The sequence below is a fragment of the Podarcis tiliguerta genome, assembly GCF_965153285.1.
Source record: "Podarcis tiliguerta genome assembly, chromosome: 4".
In the NCBI taxonomy this organism is placed as follows: domain Eukaryota; kingdom Metazoa; phylum Chordata; class Lepidosauria; order Squamata; family Lacertidae; genus Podarcis; species Podarcis tiliguerta.
The window spans coordinates 79,700,801-79,722,011 of NC_139537.1; the positions used below are offsets into that span (position 1 = coordinate 79,700,801).

Genomic DNA, 21,211 nt, shown 5'->3' on the forward strand with positions numbered 1-21,211 from the left:
GCCAATCCACAATGAGCCTGGGCTGTCCGGCCACCTCCCCATAGATCCAAAGCAGTTTTGCTTTTGCCTTTGTTTGCTAGTCCATGTCTGTGGGGGTGCCCAGGACAGCTGCTTTGGGCTGTAGCGCCATGTCCTCTGTGTGCCTTTGCACTGCTTGGTGGTGGGCAGCTGCCTCTGGGAGAATTTGACTAGATCCATCACGGGCAGACAGATCTGTGGAGTTACCCTGAAATCTGTGCGTTCAAAAGATGTGGTAAATGAATTACACAGAGCCCGTTAGGAATGCTACTCTCTGTACTGGAAAACAGGACACACTGTGTACAAATATTTCTTGTTCCAGTGGCATCAGGGGATAATGTGAAGGCCCCTAATGCTGGAGCTGTGCGTGAGGTCTAGGCCCAGGTCCACTCTGTGCCTAGGTAGGAGGCTGTTCAGAACAATCTGCAGCATGCCTTGAATTCTGCGAAAGAATGGCACACTGTGAACGTAATACATAATGAGTGCATTACATACCGTACTCCCATTGATAGGTACTATGTTCTTTCTTTAAAGCACTGGCAACAAATACTCAAAATATTAAAATCTGAACAAGCAATTCAACAACAACAAAAAGCCTGATTACAACAAGAAACAAATGGTTAAACCAGAAAATGAATCATCTTAATGCAGATAACACCTTACAAAATATTCCCAATTTGGTAAATAATTTGGTGAAGAATTGGTCTCTTTGGCCCAGAATAGAGATAGCCAGAAATTCATGGTATGCTAGCTTGGTTTAAAGATACAGTCAACAAGACACATTCAATGTTACTTCCCAAGAGGGTCCTGAAATGTCTGACTTGGCTGGGAAAAGAAATGCACAACAACTGGTGCCAGGACATGAGGAGAAAGGGAGTAGGTTAAAAGCATGTGGTTTGTCCCCAACAAAATTCCAAATTGTATCAAAAACTTAATTCTGCAGCTAACATATTCTATCTGGGAAGTGATGAGTGGAAACGTGAGAATGATTGATCCCATGCCGATCCCTGCACAGGCCACTGGGGGTTGGAGTAGAATCATAGAATCATAGAGTTGGAAGAGACCACAAGGGCCATCGAGTGCAACCCCCTGCCAAGCAGGAAACACCATCAGAGCACTCCTGACATATGGTTGTCAAGCCTCTGCTTAAAGACCTCCAAAGAAGGAGACTCCACCACACTCCTTGGCAGCAAATTCCACTGTCGAACGGCTCTTACTGTCAGGAAGTTCTTCCTAATGTTTAGGTGGAATCTTCTTTCTTGTAGTTTGGATCCATTGCTCCGTGTCCGCTTCTCTGGAGCAGCAGAAAACAACCTTTCTCCCTCCTCTATGTGACATCCTTTTATATATTTGAACATGGCTATCATATCACCCCTTAACCTCCTCTTCTCCAGGCTAAACATGTCCAGCTCCCTTAGCCGTTCCTCATAAGGCATCGTTTCCAGGCCTTTGACCATTTTGGTTGCCCTCTTCTGGACACGTTCCAGTTTGTCAGTGTCCTTCTTGAACTGTGGTGCCCAGAACTGGACACAGTACTCCAGGTGAGGTCTGACCAGAGCAGAATACAGTGGCACTATTACTTCCCTTGATCTAGATGCTATACTCCTATTGATGCAGCCCAGAATTGCATTGGCTTTTTTAGCTGCCGCGTCACACTTAGATAACATTTGAGGTTCCTCCCGACTCTAAAAATCTATGCTACATGGAGCCCTGCTTAATTTGACCTTGCATTATTAGAATGAACGGATGTCAAATCTACTTAAAGCTGCTTCCTTGTCCTTGGATATTTTTTATGTTATTTGGAAGAGAGAAACTGTTTTCCCTCCATAGATTGAAAATTATGAATTGGAGCTGGTGAATGTATCAGCGGCAGATAGCATGCTGGAATATACAGCTCTGTGGTAGATATTAAGGTGTAGTTTCTCCGCCGGAATGTTTATTGGGAGACGTGCCACTGATTTCAATATACCCATAACGTGCACATAACAAGTCATATCGTATCAGTTAAGTTGATATCATAATCGTCACTTACTACTTCACAATGAAGGTGGCTCGGTTTACTTCCACTAGCCTGTATGCAGAGAATGGAAACCATGACAGGGACTCTCTTCATTCAAAGGTTTTTATCCCTAAATGGTCTAGGGCCCGCCCCCTTCCCCAGTACCCACCCCCCACTTGGCACACCTTCGCTATAAAAGGCACCGAGCTGGTTGAAAAATCTCTCAGCTTAGGAATTGGATCCTCGGAGTCCGGATTAATTACAACTTTCCAGGTAAAATGGTAACCTTAGCCTTTTCGTGGGGATGGTCAGCGAAGGGGAAAGTGAATGAGCTGAGACTTAAGGGATGGGCATGTTGAACTTCATGTTTATTTTTAATATGTGCGATGTATCTTCGACAAGGGGCACAACAGGTGGTGGTTAGGTCAAGCAAGATATGTAGCGGGAGACCAGGAACATATCGCCTGATAGCGGCAAGCTTAAATTCAGAGGGAGACTTTAGAATCCAAAAGACTAATGAACGGACCAGGAGATTTATGGTGAATGGAGGACTCTGTGGCAGGCCCAGGGCTATGAAAGCACAGCTTCCAAAGCAAACAGAGCTCGCATGAAGACATGAGGCATGCAAGAGAGAAAGTGAGAGGTAAAAAGTAGGAGGTGAAGTCAGGATCGGGTTATGTGATGAGCCTGTGAGTTATGGGCACAGTTCATGGAACAGCAGCCGGTCTGTGTAAAGCTCATTGAAATTTCCCATTCATTTCAACGGGGCTTCTGCAGAATATCTTCCCTGTGAACTTTGCTCAGCATCACTCGTGCTTTTCTGTCAGACATGCTACTAACCCAGGAACCAGAGAGGATGGTTTCTCGAGTGGCACGTTTATCCTTTAGGGAGGTGTGTTTTTTTCCTTAACGAAGTGTTTTTCACTTACTACCTTAACTGAAATAGTGGCTTGACTTCACGAGGTTCTCTCTCGAGCAGAATGCCACAAACACCCACAGATCACAAACTGCACTTGCAAATGGCAATACATCTCCCACATAAAATTAAGAAGCCTGTTCGAGTCTGGATAGAGCTTAAACAATTATGGAACATAAGACTGCATGGAAACAACTTTGAATGATTATTCCAGAGGGGTTGCCTTGTCAGTCTTTTCTAGCAAAACTCACACTTTGTGTGTGTGTGTGTGAGAGAGAGAGAGAGAGAGAGAGAGAGAGAGAGAGAGAGAGAGAGAGAGTTCTGTGGCACCTTGAAAATAAAGGCAGTAATCTAGCCTCACTTACTTGGGAGTAAGCTCCATTGGCTTCAATAGGACTGACTATTCTGTAGACCTTGTTAGGATTCCAACATAATCTGTTTCCATTGTCGCATAAGCTTTTGAGGACACCTAGTGGTCGCTATAAAAAACTAAGGTTCAGGGGATTGGGTGTATTAAATAAGAGCAGAGAGAAAGGCGAGTTCTGTCAGCTTTACACGTGAAGGTGAATTACATGCTAAGCTTCTTTCAGCTGTTAAGTGGCTGGTTTGAGTAGACAGCCTGTGAGAAATGACCCCCAAACCTGGCATTCCAGGTATTTGCCTGAATTATGTGCTCTGGAAACGACAGAGCTAGTTTTGGGAAGTGAAGTGGTGGCAAGGACCATTATTAGGGAGCAGGTAAATATTTTAGACAGCCCCAGCTGCCTATACGGCTTCCACTGTCAGAGGCAGTCCCAAACTTCTTTGAGCTCTTTGGTGGTGGAGCAAAATACGAATGTCAGAAACGCGGGTGGCGCTGTGGGTAGAACCTCAGCGCCTAGGACTTGCCGATCGCATGGTCGGCAGTTCGAATCCCCGCAGCGGGGTGCGCTCCCGTCGTTCAGTCCCAGCGCCTGCCAACCTAGCAGTTCGAAAGCACCCCTGGGTGCAAATAGATAAATAGGGACCGCTTACCAGCGGGAAGGTAAACGGCGTTCCGTGTGCTGCGCTGGCTTGCCAGATGCAGCTTGTCACGCTGGCCACGTGACCTGGAAGTGTCTGCGGACAGCGCTGGCTCCCGGCCTCTTGAGTGAGATGAGCGCACAACCCTAGAGTCTGACAAGACTGGCCCGTACGGGCAGGGGTACCTTTACCTTTAAATATTTTGTACAGAACCAGCTGCCTATACGGCTTCCACTGTCGGAGGCAGTCCCAAACTTCTTTGAGCTCTTTGGTGGTGGAGCAAAATACGAATGTCAGAAACAAAAACCAGCTTTCTGAAGATTTTCACTGACGGAAAGGTCTTAACTCTGGTTTCTGGTTTTAATGTAGCATGTGCCATGTTTCTGGTACTCAACTTCTTCTTTTCCTCAAAGGGTAAAATGAAAAAAAGTCGGGAACTATCCTCCCCCATCAGAAACCTCATGGTTTGTTTGTTTGTTTGGTGGTTCCTTCTGCAGCATTCCTGCTATGATTTCTACACAGCACCAGTTCTTCCTTAAAGCAGACCAAGGAATAATGGAGGACGAGGAACACCTGGAGGAAGGAGACAATGGCTGCTCCCTTGCATCTGACTCAGGTTTCCCTTTAAAGACAGTATCACTTTCGCCCACTCAACCCTACCCAAGTTTTTTTTTCCCTAAATCAATTGCTCTCATCAGCTCCCAAGAATTAAATAAGCAACCCTGTTGTCATTTATGAGTCTTTGGGAACACTTGTCCTTTATGTTTTCAACGAGTACGTGGTAACGCACAATGCAATTCACGACACCAGCCTCCGCACATTTATTCAGTGGTTATTCTGCGTAGAGTTGCCGATTAAGTGTTTTATGCTGCTAGAAAGTAAGCAACAGCTGAATCAAATTTATTTAAGATCATTTAAATGGTTTTCAAGGAAATCAGGGGGGCTTGAGGGCAGCCTGCCTTGAACCCTTCCAGGCATGCCGATACTCAAATTTTGGGCTGAATTTGCCAAGTGATGCCAGGATGACTGTGTTTATCTCAGACAGTGGTCTACTAGAAGGAGTTCTTTCTTTGAAGGCTGTCCACACCAAGTTTAAAAATAAATAAAAGGCAAGGAGGAAGAGCAGGGCTTTGCCAACTGTTAACTCCTATGTTGCAGAATGAATAGGCAGATGGGTCTACAGCCAGAACCTTTCCAATTGTGATGAGATGTATTTAAACAACTTGTTGTTGTTGATGATTTTTTGTACCCTGCCCATCTGACTGGGTTGCCGCAGCCACTCTGGGCAGCTTCCAACATGATATACAATAGCACAACAACAACATAACGGAACCGAACACAATTCAAAGTGTTAGTGCTGACCTTTAAAGCCCTAAACGGGCTCGGTCCAGTATACCTGAAGGAGCGTCTCCACCCCCATCGTTCTACCTGGACACTGAGGTCCAGCGCCGAGGGCCTTCTGGCGGTTCCCTCGCTGCGAGAAGTCAAGTTACAGGGAACCAGGCAGAGGGCCTTCTTGGTAGTGGAACCCACCCTGTGAAATGCCCTCCCACCAGATGTCAAAGAGAAAAACAATTACCAGACTTTTAGAAGACATCTGAAGGCAGCCCTGTTTAGGGAAGCTTTATAACAGACCACTGTATTTTAATACTTTGTTGGAAGCTGCCCAGAGTGGCTGGGGAAACCCAGCCAGATGGGTGGGGTATAAATAATAAATTATTATTATTATTAAGGTCCCGATATAGGGCTGCCTTCAGATGTCTATGGAAGGTTGCATTTACAGCAAATCTTTCTGATTTTGCACCTATATATATAGATTAGCATATGCAAATCAATGCCCTCTTTTGGGAAGTCTGCATGCAGAAGTGGCTACCGTAAGATGCCAGATTTGAGATAAGTCTACATAAACATATTTTTGTGTCAGTGTATTGCAGGGAACTGTATAGGCACGCCAAGATTTGCAGTTCGGTGAGACTTTTTACCAAGATTGGCTTTCTAAGCACCCGCAACAAAGCACAGCCCATTTTGTTTAAATTCCTGATTCCTCTTACGTTCACAGTTGACTACTGCCGACTTCTCTCCCTGCAGGGCTGCCCCGCGTGTTCAAAATATTACAGAAATGGGTTCCTAAGGCCTCCCCCTATTTTGACAAAGAACATTACTGCTACGCTGGCCACCAGATCACCATTCAAGAGTCCATTGAAAACTTCGGAGCCGTAGTATGGCCTGGCGTAAGTTTCACACAGGGGAAATAACACCTCACGAGTAAGCTTCTGTAAGATAATGAAGCGTCTCGCTTTCCTTGATGCCTTGTTTTAGGATCTTAAGAGCTGGAAAGGGTCATCAGAAAGCTATGTCAGCCAAGCCCTGAAGTTGGAGGGAGCCACTGCTTTTCCTCTGCTAGTGTTGTTTATGGCCTAAGGTCTCAGCACATTTATGGGGGTAAAAGTCAACCCTGTGCCCATAAAGAGCAGAGAGTTCATTGTGCACCCGATCCTGGATATGTAGTTAACCCACTGAGCAAGATAAGGCTGCATTCTGAACCTCCCTACAGTCCAGGATAGATTAAATGGATTCACTGAATCTATGGCTTTACACGTCTGCAGCTGTGATACCGCTGCATGGTTAATCAATGCTACATTAGTACTGAATAAGGCTGGGCGATAGCTGCTTTCCAAAATCGTAATATACCGCCAGCTAAACCCTGCCAACCTAGCAGTTCGAAAGCATGTCAAAGTGCAAGTAGATAAATAGGTACCGCTCCAGCGGGAGGGTAAACGGCGTTTCTGTGCACTGCTCTGGTTTCACCAGAAGTGACTTAGTCACACTGGCTACATGACCCGGAAAAACTGTCTGCGGACAAACGTCAGCTCCCTCGGCCAGTAAAGCGAGATGAGCGCTGCAACCCCAGAGTCATTCGCGACTGGACTTAACTGTCAGGGGTCCTTTACCTTTTTAAAAAAACTTTGTGATAGGGAGGTATACTACCTTGCCAGAAAGGAGGCGGGCAAGAAGTCTGTTGTGGGCCATGGAGACAATTAACCTCACTGTGCACAGCTTCTGCCTTTATGTTGGGCCTGGGAGGGCAGCGCTGCTCTGGGCATTAGCCTAGTCGCCGCATGGCAGGGCAACACAGAGCTTCCCTAGAACTGCCAGCCACGGCTTGCCCCGATGATCTCTCACCATGCAGCTCCCGGGAGTGCCACTTCCTTCCCCCCACTAGTTATATCTCCCTGACAGGTAAATGTGTAACCCCATCTAGAGCAGGAGATCTCCCACCCATCTGGTCTAGGGAACCACCAACAGTGCCTTCATTTTATCTCGATTGAGTTTCAGTTTGCTGGCTCTCATCCAGTCCATTACCGAGGCAAGACATCGGTCCAGCACTTCCACTGCCTCACCTGCAGATGTCCCTCATCTATGATCTGATTATGGATGAGGAGGCTGATCTGGCATGTATCACTGAAACCAGGGTGGGTGATCGGAAATTCCAAAACAGCTCTTGTGACTTTAAATAGCCTGGGCGATGTATCAATACATTGCCTGAAACCTTAGTACTGAGCGTAGTATGGAGGCAAAAGCACTGGGGAGGCTGAAGGGATTAATCCATCACAACCCAGCCTTCCCCCTTTAATCATTTGCTTTTGGACTGAGCTTGCATTGAACTTACGACACAGAGGGTATCTTCGGTGATTTCGCATGCTGAAATCATGGGATGCACATGCACACACACTAATGCAGCTAGATTAGGTTCTAAACATTAGCACCTTCAAAATTCTGAAGACAAATTTAATTTTTTTAGGCTCTTGCTCTGTGTCAATACTTGGAATCAAATCAACAGGAAATCAGTCTCCGAGACAAGAAGTTACTTGAACTGGGAGCTGGGACAGGCCTGGTGTCCATTGTGGCAAGTATACTAGGTTGGTAATTTGCTAAAGAGTATTTATGTGTGTGTTTGTGTGTGTTGGTTCTTGTCGCACATTTTACACACGGTTCCTACCTATTCACATTACCCAGTACTCTCTTGAGTCCCAAACATTTGAATAGCATTTTGACAGTGCTGACCACCCACAACCTCCTTATAGACACAGGATGCCATATGAAGCCTAAAATGGGCTAACAGCTTAACTTGTGAGTAACTAATGACAAAAAAGCATTCTGAAATCTATTGGTTTTGTGCCTTAACTTCATTTATCTGGCAATGAATATAACCAAGTGCAGTAGGAGACTGTCCAAAACAGCCTTTGATTTCCCAAAAGAGAATTGCTCCGTTCGAATCCCCGCGGCGGGGTGCGCTCCCGTCGTTCGGTCCCAGCGCCTGCCAACCTAGCAGTTCGAAAGCACCCCCGGGTGCAAGTAGATAAATAGGGACCGCTTACTAGCGGGAAGGTAAACGGTGTTCCGTGTGCTGCGCTGGCTCGCCAGATGCAGCTTGTCACGCTGGCCACGTGACCCAGAAATGTCTGCGGACAGCGCTGGCTCCTGGCCTATAGAGTGAGATGAGCGCACAACCCTAGAGTCTGGCAAGACTGGCCCGAACGGGCAGGGGTACCTTTACCTTTTTAGGTGTTGCTCAAACAACTTTGCTAGTCTGAAATAGAACCTTTCAAAAATGTTCTTCAGACACAAAACTTCCAGCTCGCCTCATCTATAGTAAATTCTCCTTGAAAATGTGTCAGTGCAGTAAATGGATTACAGTGCTAGTCTTGGGATTTCTATGATTTGTTCTAGCCAGAGGGTGTCCTGCAGTTTTATCCAGAGACTGCAATGGCTGCTTGTTCCTGCAGAGGACAGAAAGCCTAGCGAGTCAGTAATGATTACATCACTGAACAGCAAAAATGTAAACAGATAACTGTCTTGCCTCTCTTCAGGTTATCAAGGAAGACTAATTATTTTTATTCTCCTTCAGGTGCTTTTGTGACAGCTACTGACTTGCCCGAGGTCCTTGAAAATATGGAGTTCAATATCTCAAGAAACACACGCAACCTGAACGTTCACAAGCCCGAAGTAAGAAAGCTGGTTTGGGGAGAGAATCTCCACACAGACTTCCCCAAATCAACCCATCACTATGATTTTATTGTGGCTACTGATCTGGTGTACCACCACACAGCTCTTGAAGCTCTGTTAGTCACCATAGGCTACTTTTGTCAGCCTGGGACAATCTTGTTATGGGCAAACAAATTCAGATTCAGCACAGATTACGATTTTTTGGACAGAGTTGGCAACATTCTCAATATCACGCAGCTAGCAGAATTTCCAGAATCAAATGTCAAGTTGTTCAAAGGCACAGTAAGGGAAAATTAAGATCCGAAAGAGTGCCAGAATCTAGAACAGATGCAGCCTAAAAGTTTACAAAGCAGTAGTTTTTAAAAGATGTTAATTAGCCTCTTCTTCACAACAGCCTGGTGCATTCAAGTTGGCTTTCCCAACAATGGGTAATCCTAAAAAGCAGGACCGTATGCAACGGGGGTCAAATAAGTGGATTTTAGTAAATGCTCTCCTGCTCCTTATGCAGCTGTTGCCCCAGATGATTAACAGAACATGTTCGACCACCACCAAACTGCAACCTTTTGGAGCTACCCACGATGCTATGCCCTGGGTTTTTCCATAAAACTGATTTAATTGGACCTGAAAGCTTAACCCCACATCCTGTTGCTAGAAACAGAAAGGAGAGAGGACCATTTTACTCCATAAGTCCCATGTGACTACAGAAAGCAACTCCAGTAACATGACTAAGCTGTAGTGTAATGAAGCAGATTAAAATGTAGGGTTGTGCTTCTACAAGGATAAACCAATTCCAGGTAATGGGGCTACTATGCTATAGCTTTATAGAGTCCTTTTAAAAGTCCTCTGGTTCTATAAGCAGTGCCAAATTGTTGTCTCGATAACAGGCATATGTAATATACGCTGTGACCAATATTTGCTATAATGCTGAAATGTAACTTTTTACTCGGCCTCCATGAAGTCATATAGTCTAGATTGTGTGTCCTCCTTCCATCAGCTCTGCAAATAGCATTGATTTCCTAACGCCTCCCTTTAGGTACTCTTGAAAAAATTAGGACAGATCTCAGCTTTGTTTAATTGTTTTTATTATTAACAAAATTAAAAGTATGAGAGTGCGCACGTTTTTGATCTTGAAATTTGCACATTTATTTAGCAGTTTTACATTTCCCTCCCCCAAAACATTATTAACATATCTGTATGTATAAGTTTTACAATACCTGATTTAAGTGTTAACTGACTGTTTATACATGTATCAGTTTATCCGATACTCTGCAACACATGGATATTTGAGAGCATCTCCAAGTTGAAGATATTCAAGAGCACCTTTTGCACCAGCAATTCAAAATACATTTGCAGTGAGTGTGAAAGTTTTTAATTTTAAAAAAATTCAAAATGTAAACTCTTGCAAGTGATACTGGTAATTAAGTTCCATTACTGTTAAGTCTAATAAATAAGGTTTTAGCTACTCCGAAGGAGCTTTTTTTTTTTTTTTTTAAGGCCTTCATACAATTGAAAACTTCAATGTTAAAACCCTGCTCATTGTAAAAAGAACCGCTTGTACAGACTTGTGGTTAAAATTACAAACAGTTAAGAACCACATACACATGCAAGAAACCTTCCCATCTTCATTTCCTAATAATCCTTGGAGCTGGCTTTTTCGGAACACCCATTGCCAGCAATGCGATGTATGCAAAACATTTTGTTCGTACGTTTTTATTTCTAGGGCAACTAAGAGTTACACCCAGAAATTAAATATCTAAGCCTAAATAGGCTCCTTGATGTCAGGAGCCGAACCCTCACACAACCCCCTTGTCCTCTGATTAATAACACACGATATAAGCATTCAATAATGGATGAAAACATGCATTCCAGTAATATAATGTATCTTTATATCCAAACAACGTAAGAACATCTCAGATTTACAATGGCAGCAATTTCAAAACACACAATAATCGGGTGGATACATCACGGGAAGCCAGTTTTCAGTGAAAGATGCACAGTGTGTCCATCCAAGTAACTTCATTAGCTAAAGAAGAAAAAAATTAAAGTACACTTTTACACCTTCCACGATTAAACAAAGTCCACTAAAAAATGTTGACTTTTTAAAAAACTGCATTCTATGAAGTACCAAAAGGGGGGGGGGATTACATATGCACACACCTGATTCTCTACCTTTTTGGGGGGAGCTGTAACTTTTTCATAAACTTCCAAAAATGCCAACGAAACTTGCATGCAGCCTTGAGTTAGCCTAGGTAATAATGGAGATTACTTACCAGTATGCAATTCTTCAAGTTTTCTTTGGTAGGTTTCTCTTCCGCAAGCTTTGTTGCAAATTTGAGACCTCGGCCGTACATTTTATTTACCAGGGCGTGCTTATAGGCAAATGGTAAAACCTACACGGGGTGCAAAATAAAAGGTGAGATTTGTAAGCCAGGCAAACATCTCGGTCTCCAAAATTTACCAGCCCCTGTTCTATTTCAGACTTGACACCAGCAGCGCAAGAGGTTTGGGGAAGCACAAGACCATTTCGCACCTAGGTGGCTGAAGCTGCCCTAACGTTCCTTAATGCTGCTAAAGCAAAAGCTGTGAGGCTGTAGGATCCCTCCAAAATTAAATATTTGTAAGAACAGAAGTTATTTTACATTCTACCATCAGGCACTTTGCGGAGTTTGCAAGAGGACAGTTCCCAGGCCCTGAAGAGCTTACCATTTCAAATTCAACACCAGAGAAACAAGGCAACACTATTTCAGCTACATGTGCTTAACTTAAACTTAGTTATAGGAAAGCAGCCATTTCCAACACTTTCTTCTCCCGACACTTTGGGTTACAACTCCCAGCAGCTGCTGGGAAGGCTGCAACAGGCCCAAAGAACTAGGGGACCAGCCAGTGTGGTGTAGGGGTTAAGCGTGGTATACTGTAATCTGGTGAACTAGGTTCGATTCCCCACTCCTCCACATGTAGCTGCTGGGTGACCCTGGGCTAGTCACACTTCTCTGAAGTCTCTCAGCCCCACTCACCTCACAGAGTGTTTGTTGTGGGGGAGGAAGGGAAAGGAGAATGTTAGCCCCTTTGAGACTCCTTCGGGCATGATAAAGCGGGATATCAAATCCAAACACAGAGGTGGAAGAGCCAAGAGGGGAATCATCATTGCCTGGATGGCGAGGCTTGAAAGTGGAAGGCTGCACAAAACCATTTCTGGCCTGATGTAGCAAGATGATGCTTACACTTATGAAAACGTTCACGATTTTAAAAACTGGACTATTTTTCTGCAGATTTGATTGTATGCTTTTGTTATCTACAGTATGAAAACTTGTAAGGCTTTTGTCAAAAAAACAAACCCACCCCACGAAGTTGGCTGTGGCAAATGGCTGCAATTCTACAAATTTGCATTAAAAACCAATAATGAAAGATTTCAGTTATTTTGTTGGCATTCTCTGCTGTGTATGAATACACAGTTTAGGTGGCCAAAATAATAATAAAAACCCCAATGCTTTACCAAAGGATAAAGTTGAGACTACATAGAAAACCAGTCTGTATCAGCAGCATATGCAGGATTCCCCCCTCCAGTTATAGGAATCTACAGTGGTGCCTCGCAAGACGACATTAATCCATTCCGCGAGTCTCTTCGTCTAGCGGTTTTTTCGTCTTGCGAAGCAACCCTATTAGCGGATTAGTAGATTAGCCCTATTAGCGGTTTAGTGGCTATTAGCGGCTATTAAAGGCTTAAGGGATTAGCGGATTAGCTGCTAAAAGGCTATTAGCAGCTTAAAAAGGTAAAGGTAAAGGTACCCCTGCCCATACGGACCAGTCTTGACAGACTCTAGGGTTGTGCGCTCATCTCACTCTATAGGCCGGGAGCCAGCGCTGTCCGCAGACATTTCCGGGTCACGTGGCCAGCGTGACAAGCTGCATCTGGCGAGCCAGCGCAGCACACGGAACGCTGTTTACCTTCCCGCTGGTAAGCGGTCCCTATTTATCTACTTGCACCCGAGAGTGCTTTCGAACTGCTAGGTTGGCAGGCGCTGGGACCGAACAATGGGAGCGCACCCTGCCGTGGGGATTCGAACCGCCGACCTTTCGATCGGCAAGCCCTAGGCACTGAGGCTTTAACCCACAGCGCCACCCGCTTAGTGCCTTAGAAAAAGGGGGTGGAGAGCGAAAAAAAATCGCAAGAATCGCAAGACATTTTTGTCTTGCAAAGCAAGACCATAGAGAAATTCGTCCTGCGAAGCACCTCCAAAACTGAAAACCCATTCGTCTAGCGGGTTTTCCGTCTTGCGAGGCATTCGTCTTGTGGGGCACCACTGTAATTTTGCTCCCCCAATTCCATATACCTTGGTGTCGAACAGGTCAGTCCATTTGGTTATTTCCCAGAAAGTTTCTGCCAGAGCATCCAAGCCACCCTCCTGCTGGTCATCTTTAGATTCTGCATCGCCTGACACAGCTCCTTCTTGGGCCTGAAACTGCAGGATTTGGTCGGACAACGCACTTCCTTTCCGACAGAGAGCATCCACTAACGTAGATTTCTGCTTGTCCATCTCACTAAATGGGAAGCACACAAGAGGATGACAGCATTGGCAGTGAAGCATGCCCTTTTTTATATAAAAAGAGAGTCCTGAGGGGCACAAACTGAATAAGAAATCATTTATAATAGGTGTATATTCAGGGTCCCATCCCCATTACTCCCAAATACTTCAACAACTGGTTATTTTATATACATGCCAAAACTCAACTATCTATTATATTTAGACAACAAGAACACAAACTGCTAAGTTGCAAGGAAGACACAAGTACCCTAAATAAATAATAGGAATAGTTGATTTTATTTTGATTATGCATTTTGTGATTTTATATTTTGATTTTATTTCCTGAGACCTGCAGGTATAGGGCAGTATATAAATTGAATTATTTACTACTACTACTACTACTATTATTATTATTATTATTTGTGTGCCCCACCCGTCTGTTGCCCCAGCCACTTCCAACATATATGAAAACAAAATAAAACATTTTTAAAAAAACTTCCCTATACAGGGCTGCCTTCACATGGCTTCTAAAGGCTGTATAGTTAAATAATAATAATAATAATAATAATAATAATAATAATTCAAGATTCAGGTAGGTAGCCGTGCTGGTCTGACGCAGTCGAAATAATAATTCAGTTATTTAAAATACACAGTGTTCCTATTTGGGCATACATGATGAGCACAGAATTAATCTACTACAATGCAATCATAACTTATGCAAATTTAGCTTAATAATAATAATTTTATTATTTGTACCTTGCCCATCTGACTGGGTTGTCCCAGCAACTTTGGGAGGCTTCCAGCATATACGAAAACCATAATAAAACTTCAAACATTAAAAAAAAACTTCACTATACAGGGCTGCCTTCAGATGACTTCTAAAGGTTGTATTGTTACTTATCCGGTTGGCATCTAGCATGCGTGATTTCAGCTTTACAAAGCTGAAATTGAGCAAATGAAATGCATGGAAGAACTTTTAAGCTTTCCAACTGGCTTAGTGGGCTCTGGGAGGCTTTCGTGAGATCTCATGGAAACTCAGATGGCCACGCAAGGTCCCTTGAGAGCATCCCAGAGCCTGGTAATCTCTCTGCCTTGCTTGCGGGGAGGGTCAAGGCCTGCTTGGTACACAGCTCATGTAAAAATGCTTGCAGTTGGCTTTCAAGTACACATGCTTTTCAAAAATTAGCCAAGTTCTGAGAATGGAAAAAATTAGAAAGATATGGGAACAGCTGGAAATTTGGCAGTTGACAGGGATGACTTGTACATATAAAATAATAAGGGAGTAAATGAATAACTGGAACCTGACAATCTCGTTCATATATGGAACAACAGATTTAAGGTCAGATTGCTTGCTGCTCTAAGGGAACTGAATTTCTACCCATTTATATAATTCATTTAAATGTTTGGTGTTGAAATCTTTAAAGGTAATTCATATAGTTATTTAAGAAACTGATACGTAAGACATGTTTTAAAAAGATGGTGAAATATAACTGATGTCTAAGGTTTTCAATTAATATCATATAGGACTATCGCAAGCTTTAAATAAAAGGATGCGTTGCATTATGCAATATTCTTACTAGCAAAACAAATGTTGTGATCTAAAACATCTGGAGGGGTGGGGGAGGCTGAGTTATAATGTATTCCCAATGCAAGATTTCTGGTGTTAACTCAGTCCAGTAATTATTCTGAATATTTCAGCGTTCTGTATTGAATAATAGTTCACAAGCTGCTGCTTAGAAAACCTGTGGATTTCAATTCTGAACTTAAGACTCTTGCCTGATTGCTCATGCAGATCATGGTCTCTAACCACTTATAACACCCATAATAAAAATCCCAGCCACTACCATCTATTTCATCCTAAAATTTAGGAGAGAAGAAGCTTCAATTCAAAGCTGCTTCTAATTGTCACTGGCCACAATCCAACACAAAAAGTTCAACACTGCAACAAATGGACATTATGTTGGTTGGTGGTCACAGTTGTCCTATCAGGATCACAGAATTGATCTTTAAAATAATTTCAGCTTTAGAGTGACTTAATCTTTGAAGCTACAAAGTGGGGACAGCCTTAGGCCAAGTTGCAGAAATAAGATGCAAGGAAAAAGTATTTACTGGTTAGGTACTTTTTTATAGTAGCAGCATCAGGTCTGGGATCTGTCTTCATAGCGAGATAAATGGCGAGGGCTGTTTGATCAATATGTGAGATAACCGTATTAGCTGCCTCAATAATGTCGCTCAGCCTTTTCATTCTTTCCTAGTGGAAACAAACAAAGCACACTGCATTATTACTCATGCATGAAGAGACATTAATGCAATAATAGGCTAACATGTACAGTTATTCAATACCTTTGTCATGGACCCAATAACACAAGATCAGGAATCATGCTGCACAATATTGGGGGAAAACATATTCAACATAAAGCCCTAAAAGAAGCAACTTGAATATGTTTCTATCATTTACCAGTTTAAGTTCTTGCTGCAATAGGTGAAGGGACCCCTGACCATTAGGTCCAGTCGTGACCAATTCTGGGTTTGCGGCGCCCATCTCGCATTATTGGCTGAGGGAGCCAGCGTACAGCTTCTGAGTCATGCGGCCAGCATGTCTAAGCCGCTTCTGGTGAACCAGAGCAGTGCACGGAAACGCCATTTACCTTCCCGCCACCTATTTATCTCCTTGCACTTTGACGTGCTTTCAAACTGCTAGATTGGCAGGAGCAGGGACCGAACAACGGGAGCTCACCCCATCGCAGGGTTTCGAACCGCCGACCTTCTGAACGGCAAGCCCTAGCCTCTGTGGTTTAGACCACAGCATCACCCACATCCCCCTCTTGCTGCAATACCGGGATAATAAAATATTGCTGGTGGTTACTAGTTTTCAGCAGTATTGGAGGGAAAGGCCAAAGAGGTTTATGTAACACTGTATTAAAGATCAACCCTCTTTAAGAATCTTGTGGCACTTTAAAGACTAACAGGCTTACTATGGCATAGGCTTTTGTGGACAACTTCATCAAATGAAGGAAAGGCAATCCTAAATTGGGAAACCTATTATTTTATTTATTACATTTATATACAACCTTTATCTTCCAAGGATCTCAAGGTGATGTACAGGATTCTCCCCCTCCTCATTTAGTCCTTACAACAATCCTGTGAGGTAGGTTAGGCCAAGAGATGGTGACTGGCCCAAGGTCACCCAGTGAGCTTCATAGCTGAGTGGGGATTCAAACCCTGCTCTCCCAGGTCCCTGCCCAACCATTACGCCCCATGTTATGTACATATATATGGTGGTGAATTTAGGGGGAACTAAGTCTGAGGGGAATTAAGTCTGAGGGGGCAGCGGGAAGGTAAACGGCGTTTCCGTGTGTGGCTCTGGCTCGCCAGAGCAGCGATGTCACGTTGGCCCCGTGACCCGGAAGTGTCTGCGGACAGCGCTGGCTCCCGGCCTCTAGAGTGAGATGAGCGCACAACCCTAGAGTCTGGCAAGACTGGCCCGTAAGGGCAGGGGTACCTTTACCTTTACCTAAGTCTGAGGGGAGGAAAATGCAAGAGGATTACCCAGCAGATAATTACCAAGAAGCAAACAGGGCACTGTTAGCGATTATAAACATCCAGGTATTGAGAAGCTAATTTAACACATGAGCATGATAAAATTGTATGATTGTTGCTTGAGCTACATGTGGCAGAACTGAAACGCCCGATCTATTTTGCTTTAGTTGCTTCACACTGGAATTTTCATTTGGAGTACCTTTATTCAAGGGTGACCACCTTAAAACCAGTCACAGAATATTCCGGAAAACTAAAACGTTCTGCTGCTTGTTTCTCAGTACTGCCAATTTCTGATCTCCAACTCCTGCTCTTATGCGGCAAACTCACCAAAGCACTGATCTGTATAAGTACTAATCCCCTGAACAAAATTTAAGTTATAATAATAATAAATTTTTATTTATAGCCCGCCCTCTCCGGCCAGGGCGGGGCTCAGGGCGGCTAACACCACATATAAATTAAATTAAAATGTAATAGAAAAAAACAAAAACAGTTAATTAAACTACAGTTTACAATACAGCTTAAAATGCAGCCTCATTTTAGTGTAGCTCATAAATCAAGACCATAAAGGGAGGAAACATCAGATATTCACCCAGGCCAGTTATCCATGCTGGTCCTACATGGGCCAGCAAAAAAGCCAAGGGAAAATTTATATGCCAAATCCCATATAAGGGGTCAAAGTGAGTCTAAGCCAAAGGCCAGGTGGAACAGCTCCATCTTGCAGGCCCTGCAGAAAGATGTCAAATCCCACAGGGCCCTGGTCTCTTGTGACAGAGCGTTCCATCAAGTCGGGGCCAGTGCTGAAAAGGCCCTGACCCTAGTTGAGACCAATCTAACCTCCTTGAGGCTCAGGACCTCCAAAGTGTTGTTATTTATGGACCTTAAGGTCCTCCGCGGGGCATACCAGGAGAGGCTGTCCTGTAGGTACGAGGGTTCGCTATTCCAGGCTGCCCAGAGCACTGAATTCAAAGCTTAAGATACGTGAAGTACAAATATGTGGCCGAGAGCAGACTTAAAACTGCCAAGTGCAATTTTGGTGTTTCTTTTAAATGCTTCTCACCTTTTCAGAATCCAGCTGATGAAGTCTTGCAACATACAAGGGCAGATGATTAGGGAAGGCCTCTTTCAATTCATTATACATGTCACTGGTCTCAAGCCTAAAGAGAAAAAAGGATGAATGAAGCTGCTGACGGAGCAGTCCCTGGGTAGCAGACCATGGAAAAGGGACATAAACTCCATTAATAAATCCGTTCTTTGAAGGATGCAATTTGACACTAGGAGACTAACAGAAACTTACTTAGTCATCCATTGTATCTTCAGGTCTCTTAAAGCTTCAGCAAATTCATCTTTTGCGTCTTTTTCCTTTTCAGGCTCTTTCTCCTTCTCCTTGTTGCCATTCTTACTTTTTATTGGTGATGGGATCAGATGATAGTGAACTGGAATTATATCCTGCAGAAGGGGGGGGAAGCATAGTACTCAAAGCGCAGCCATATTCTCTCGCATTTATTTCCAAGTATTTTTTCTTAGGGCTACGCTACACAAACAAGAGCAAAGCAAGATACAAGCATAATAATCACATCAGCAAGAATACAGAGTACTTGTAAAAAATTGCTCTGTAAACACACAAGTGAATTGTAATCTCAGTTAAAGAGAAAGGTCGCCAGTGTTTGCCTGCACGCTGTTACAGATACGCAAGTCAAAAACATGGAGTTCCACAGTTCTAGGACTGTAAGTAATTGGCCCCATTTCTCGCGCACCCCAGCCTAATGGAACGTGATGCCAGGCACCCCAGAAACACTCCTGAAGCAGACCTTAGCATATGGGCAGGATTATACGGGCAAAGATGGTCCTTCAGTTAAGCTGCTCACAAGGCCCTTGGGGCTTTAAAGGTTAAAGACAAGCACTCTGAACTGGGCACAGACTGGTAAGCCGGTGTGACCGGCACAAAACTGGAGTTATGCTTTGTGACTTTCTGGCCCCCACTAGCATCCAGGCAGACGATGCAACTGGCCAACTGTCTTCAGAGGCAGCCCCAATGTCCGAATGCACCTGTATGCTGCTCACTTGGTCTAAGAGAAGTACAACCTTATCCAGGGACTGTTTCACACATCTATTGAAACTATACTTCTGAAAGGGCAATGCAGTAGTCAAAGGGAGCGGTTGCTTATGTCTGAAGCCGCACAAGAAGGTAAGCTTATGCAATGATCAAGAAGTAGCTCAAACGATTTCATATATTCACCTAAGCCTTTAAAATTGTGATCCAAAGTCATTTCAGCCAGCAGACTTACACATTCATTCCATCACAGAGACCCCAACAGACGGACTTAAAATGTGTTGTGCCTTATTTGATTCCAAAATCTCACGCCCCCTTTCTAACTTTTTCCCCCCCAATAAAGGAAAATGCATCAGATGCAGCTGTCCAACAGAGCAAACAAATTATGTCTGGTGCAGTAACACAGTGGAATTTTGTTCAGATGAAAAACCTGACCAGAAAAGTCCAGCTGTGGGAAAAAATAATTTATCATAATCTTCCCATCCTGTTATGCGCTGTCATAATTCTCATGATCACATAGTTCAAGTAGGTATTTAATTTTTTGTTTTTTGTTTTAAAAAAGATCCTTACAATGGCATTGGCGTCAAACCCCAACATGGTGAAACCTCAAATTTAACAATAACTACCTGTGCGCAGTATTTAACTAAGTAGTTGCACTAGTGCAGGGATTAGCAATAGCGCAACAGGATTTTCCCATCCTGCATATGCCCTGCACCATCTCCAAATTTACACTAGAGGCTTGGGGGGAAACCCTAGAACAGGTTAAGGGTCAACATGGGGGGAAGACTGTTCCACTGCACAACAATAAATTCTTATGCCGACACAGCAAACTGCTTGATGCTACACAGAATACAACCTTTTATCTTGATACATGTTAGGCTTCTGAAAAAAGGCAACTATTCACACCACCATTTTCCGCCGAAGGAAAAACACACAAAGTATGACTGCAGAATACCGTCCTTGGTTTGTTGAACTCTTGTACAGCAGCTTGCTTTCACTAAATCCCTGCCAAATCCATCTCTTTTTAGAACATCTCAGTTGGGGTCTATTGACTCCCCAGAGAGTAGGTTTCATCCCTGAGCTCTCCCCAACCAACACACAGCCTCCAGTGTGAATCAGTGAAATGTGTGAAGTAGACTCATGTAAAAGGGAAACTGCTCTCCCTTTCCTAAAAGACAAGGATCAGAGCTAGACCACTGCTTTTCTGCCCATTTCTCTAGAACTGTTCCAGGAAGCCCATGCAGCTGCTTAACATTTAGCCAGTCATCTCAAAGATTCTGCTTTCAATTGTGTTTTATTGTACATATTTTTTTTCTTCCCTGCCCTTATATTTCATGAGACGGCTGTATATAAACACTTTCATAAACAAGGAAAAAGAACGGGAACAGCAACTAGGAGGAAACTTATCAGCTGAGATTAGCGGTGCTCAAAGAGAAAGTCACAAAGCTATGTTGCATGCACGGCTTCAGAGGAAATTATGTGAATGCATAATTATGTACATGTGATTCTTCTTTCAAAATATTAATTCCAGCAGCATTATATAACACGAATACCCTCAAAATGCAAGAATCCATGAGAAGTCTCCCCAAGGTACAACAGACCCAGGCAAATGGCAATCACTTTTAGGAAGCTACAGATGCTGAACAATGTCTTCTAAAGTCTATAAAATCAGCAGCACCACCACCATCACAGTACAAATTCAGAAGCCACAGTATGATCAAATTAAATTAGTATGTAGAGTTGAAACACGTTAGCGTTTTCTGGTAAGTGTATCCTCACTGAAGAGATAGGTTTCCTGCCCCTGGTTTATGCAAAAAGTTCGCCGAGGTCTCCTGAACAATAAATGAACCGACCGCACAGAGCTTGAAAAACAGCAATAATCTCCTGGCATTAAAAAGTAGCACAAATCAAGCGGGACAGTGCTAATCCACAACAAGTGAGAAGAAATGCTTAAAACAACATTGGTAATGACCCTGTAATCTTCACCTGCTGTCTCCATCTGCTGGTAGACTGCTCTTGCATAGTTTGCTACATCCCCCCTCACTGCAAGAACATAAAACAGAGCAGGCTACTAATATTGTTCATTCCCAGAGAAGACTGAAGGCACCTTCTGGAAATATTTCTCAGACTCCACAGCAACCTCAAACCTCTGCATA

General features: G+C 43.6%; 2 protein-coding genes across 9 annotated transcripts in view; one reads left to right on the forward strand and one right to left on the reverse strand.

Moving 5' to 3' along the window:
* Positions 1 to 2,083: 2,083 nt before the first annotated feature.
* Positions 2,084 to 10,408, forward strand: METTL21C (methyltransferase 21C, AARS1 lysine). 5 transcript variants are annotated; one of them, XM_083438096.1, is made up of 7 exons: positions 2,200 to 2,290; positions 4,433 to 4,551; positions 6,024 to 6,166; positions 7,738 to 7,855; positions 8,667 to 8,741; positions 8,845 to 8,942; positions 10,196 to 10,408. In XM_083438096.1, exons 2-7 carry the CDS (start codon positions 4,443 to 4,445, stop codon positions 10,244 to 10,246), a joined length of 594 nt encoding a protein of 197 aa, XP_083294222.1. In that variant the 5' UTR covers positions 2,200 to 2,290; positions 4,433 to 4,442; the 3' UTR covers positions 10,247 to 10,408. The 5 variants fall into 5 exon arrangements, with proteins under 5 accessions (XP_083294221.1, XP_083294222.1, XP_083294219.1 ...); XM_083438093.1 differs by having other exon boundaries at positions 8,845 to 10,408; XM_083438097.1 differs by lacking the exon at positions 8,667 to 8,741.
* TPP2 (tripeptidyl peptidase 2) overlaps positions 10,008 to 21,211 on the reverse strand; it is a 44,188-nt gene continuing 32,984 nt past the window's right edge. For 2 of the 4 annotated variants that reach the window (XM_083437590.1, XM_083437589.1), the window contains 6 exons: positions 18,300 to 18,451; positions 18,063 to 18,159; positions 15,586 to 15,716; positions 13,274 to 13,481; positions 11,213 to 11,332; positions 10,008 to 10,965 (listed from right to left, as the gene is read on the reverse strand). In XM_083437590.1, coding sequence (XP_083293716.1) covers positions 10,876 to 10,965; positions 11,213 to 11,332; positions 13,274 to 13,481; positions 15,586 to 15,716; positions 18,063 to 18,159; positions 18,300 to 18,451 — 798 coding nt within the window. In that variant the 3' untranslated portion in view covers positions 10,008 to 10,875. Of the gene's footprint in view, positions 10,966 to 11,212; positions 11,333 to 13,273; positions 13,482 to 15,574; positions 15,717 to 18,062; positions 18,160 to 18,299; positions 18,452 to 21,211 lie in introns of those variants that run through there. The other 2 variants (XR_014510433.1, XM_083437591.1) reach the window with 2 other exon arrangements.

Coding starts and splice junctions, on each gene's coding strand:
- METTL21C (XM_083438093.1), top strand. CDS start 4,443: ATGATTTCTACACAGCACCAGTTCTTCCTTAAAGCAGACCAAGGAATA. Junction 4,552..6,023: donor CTCCCTTGCATCTGACTCAG/GTTTCCCTTTAA, acceptor CTCTCCCTGCAG/GGCTGCCCCGCGTGTTCAAA. Junction 7,856..8,666: donor CATTGTGGCAAGTATACTAG/GTTGGTAATTTG, acceptor GATTTGTTCTAG/CCAGAGGGTGTCCTGCAGTT.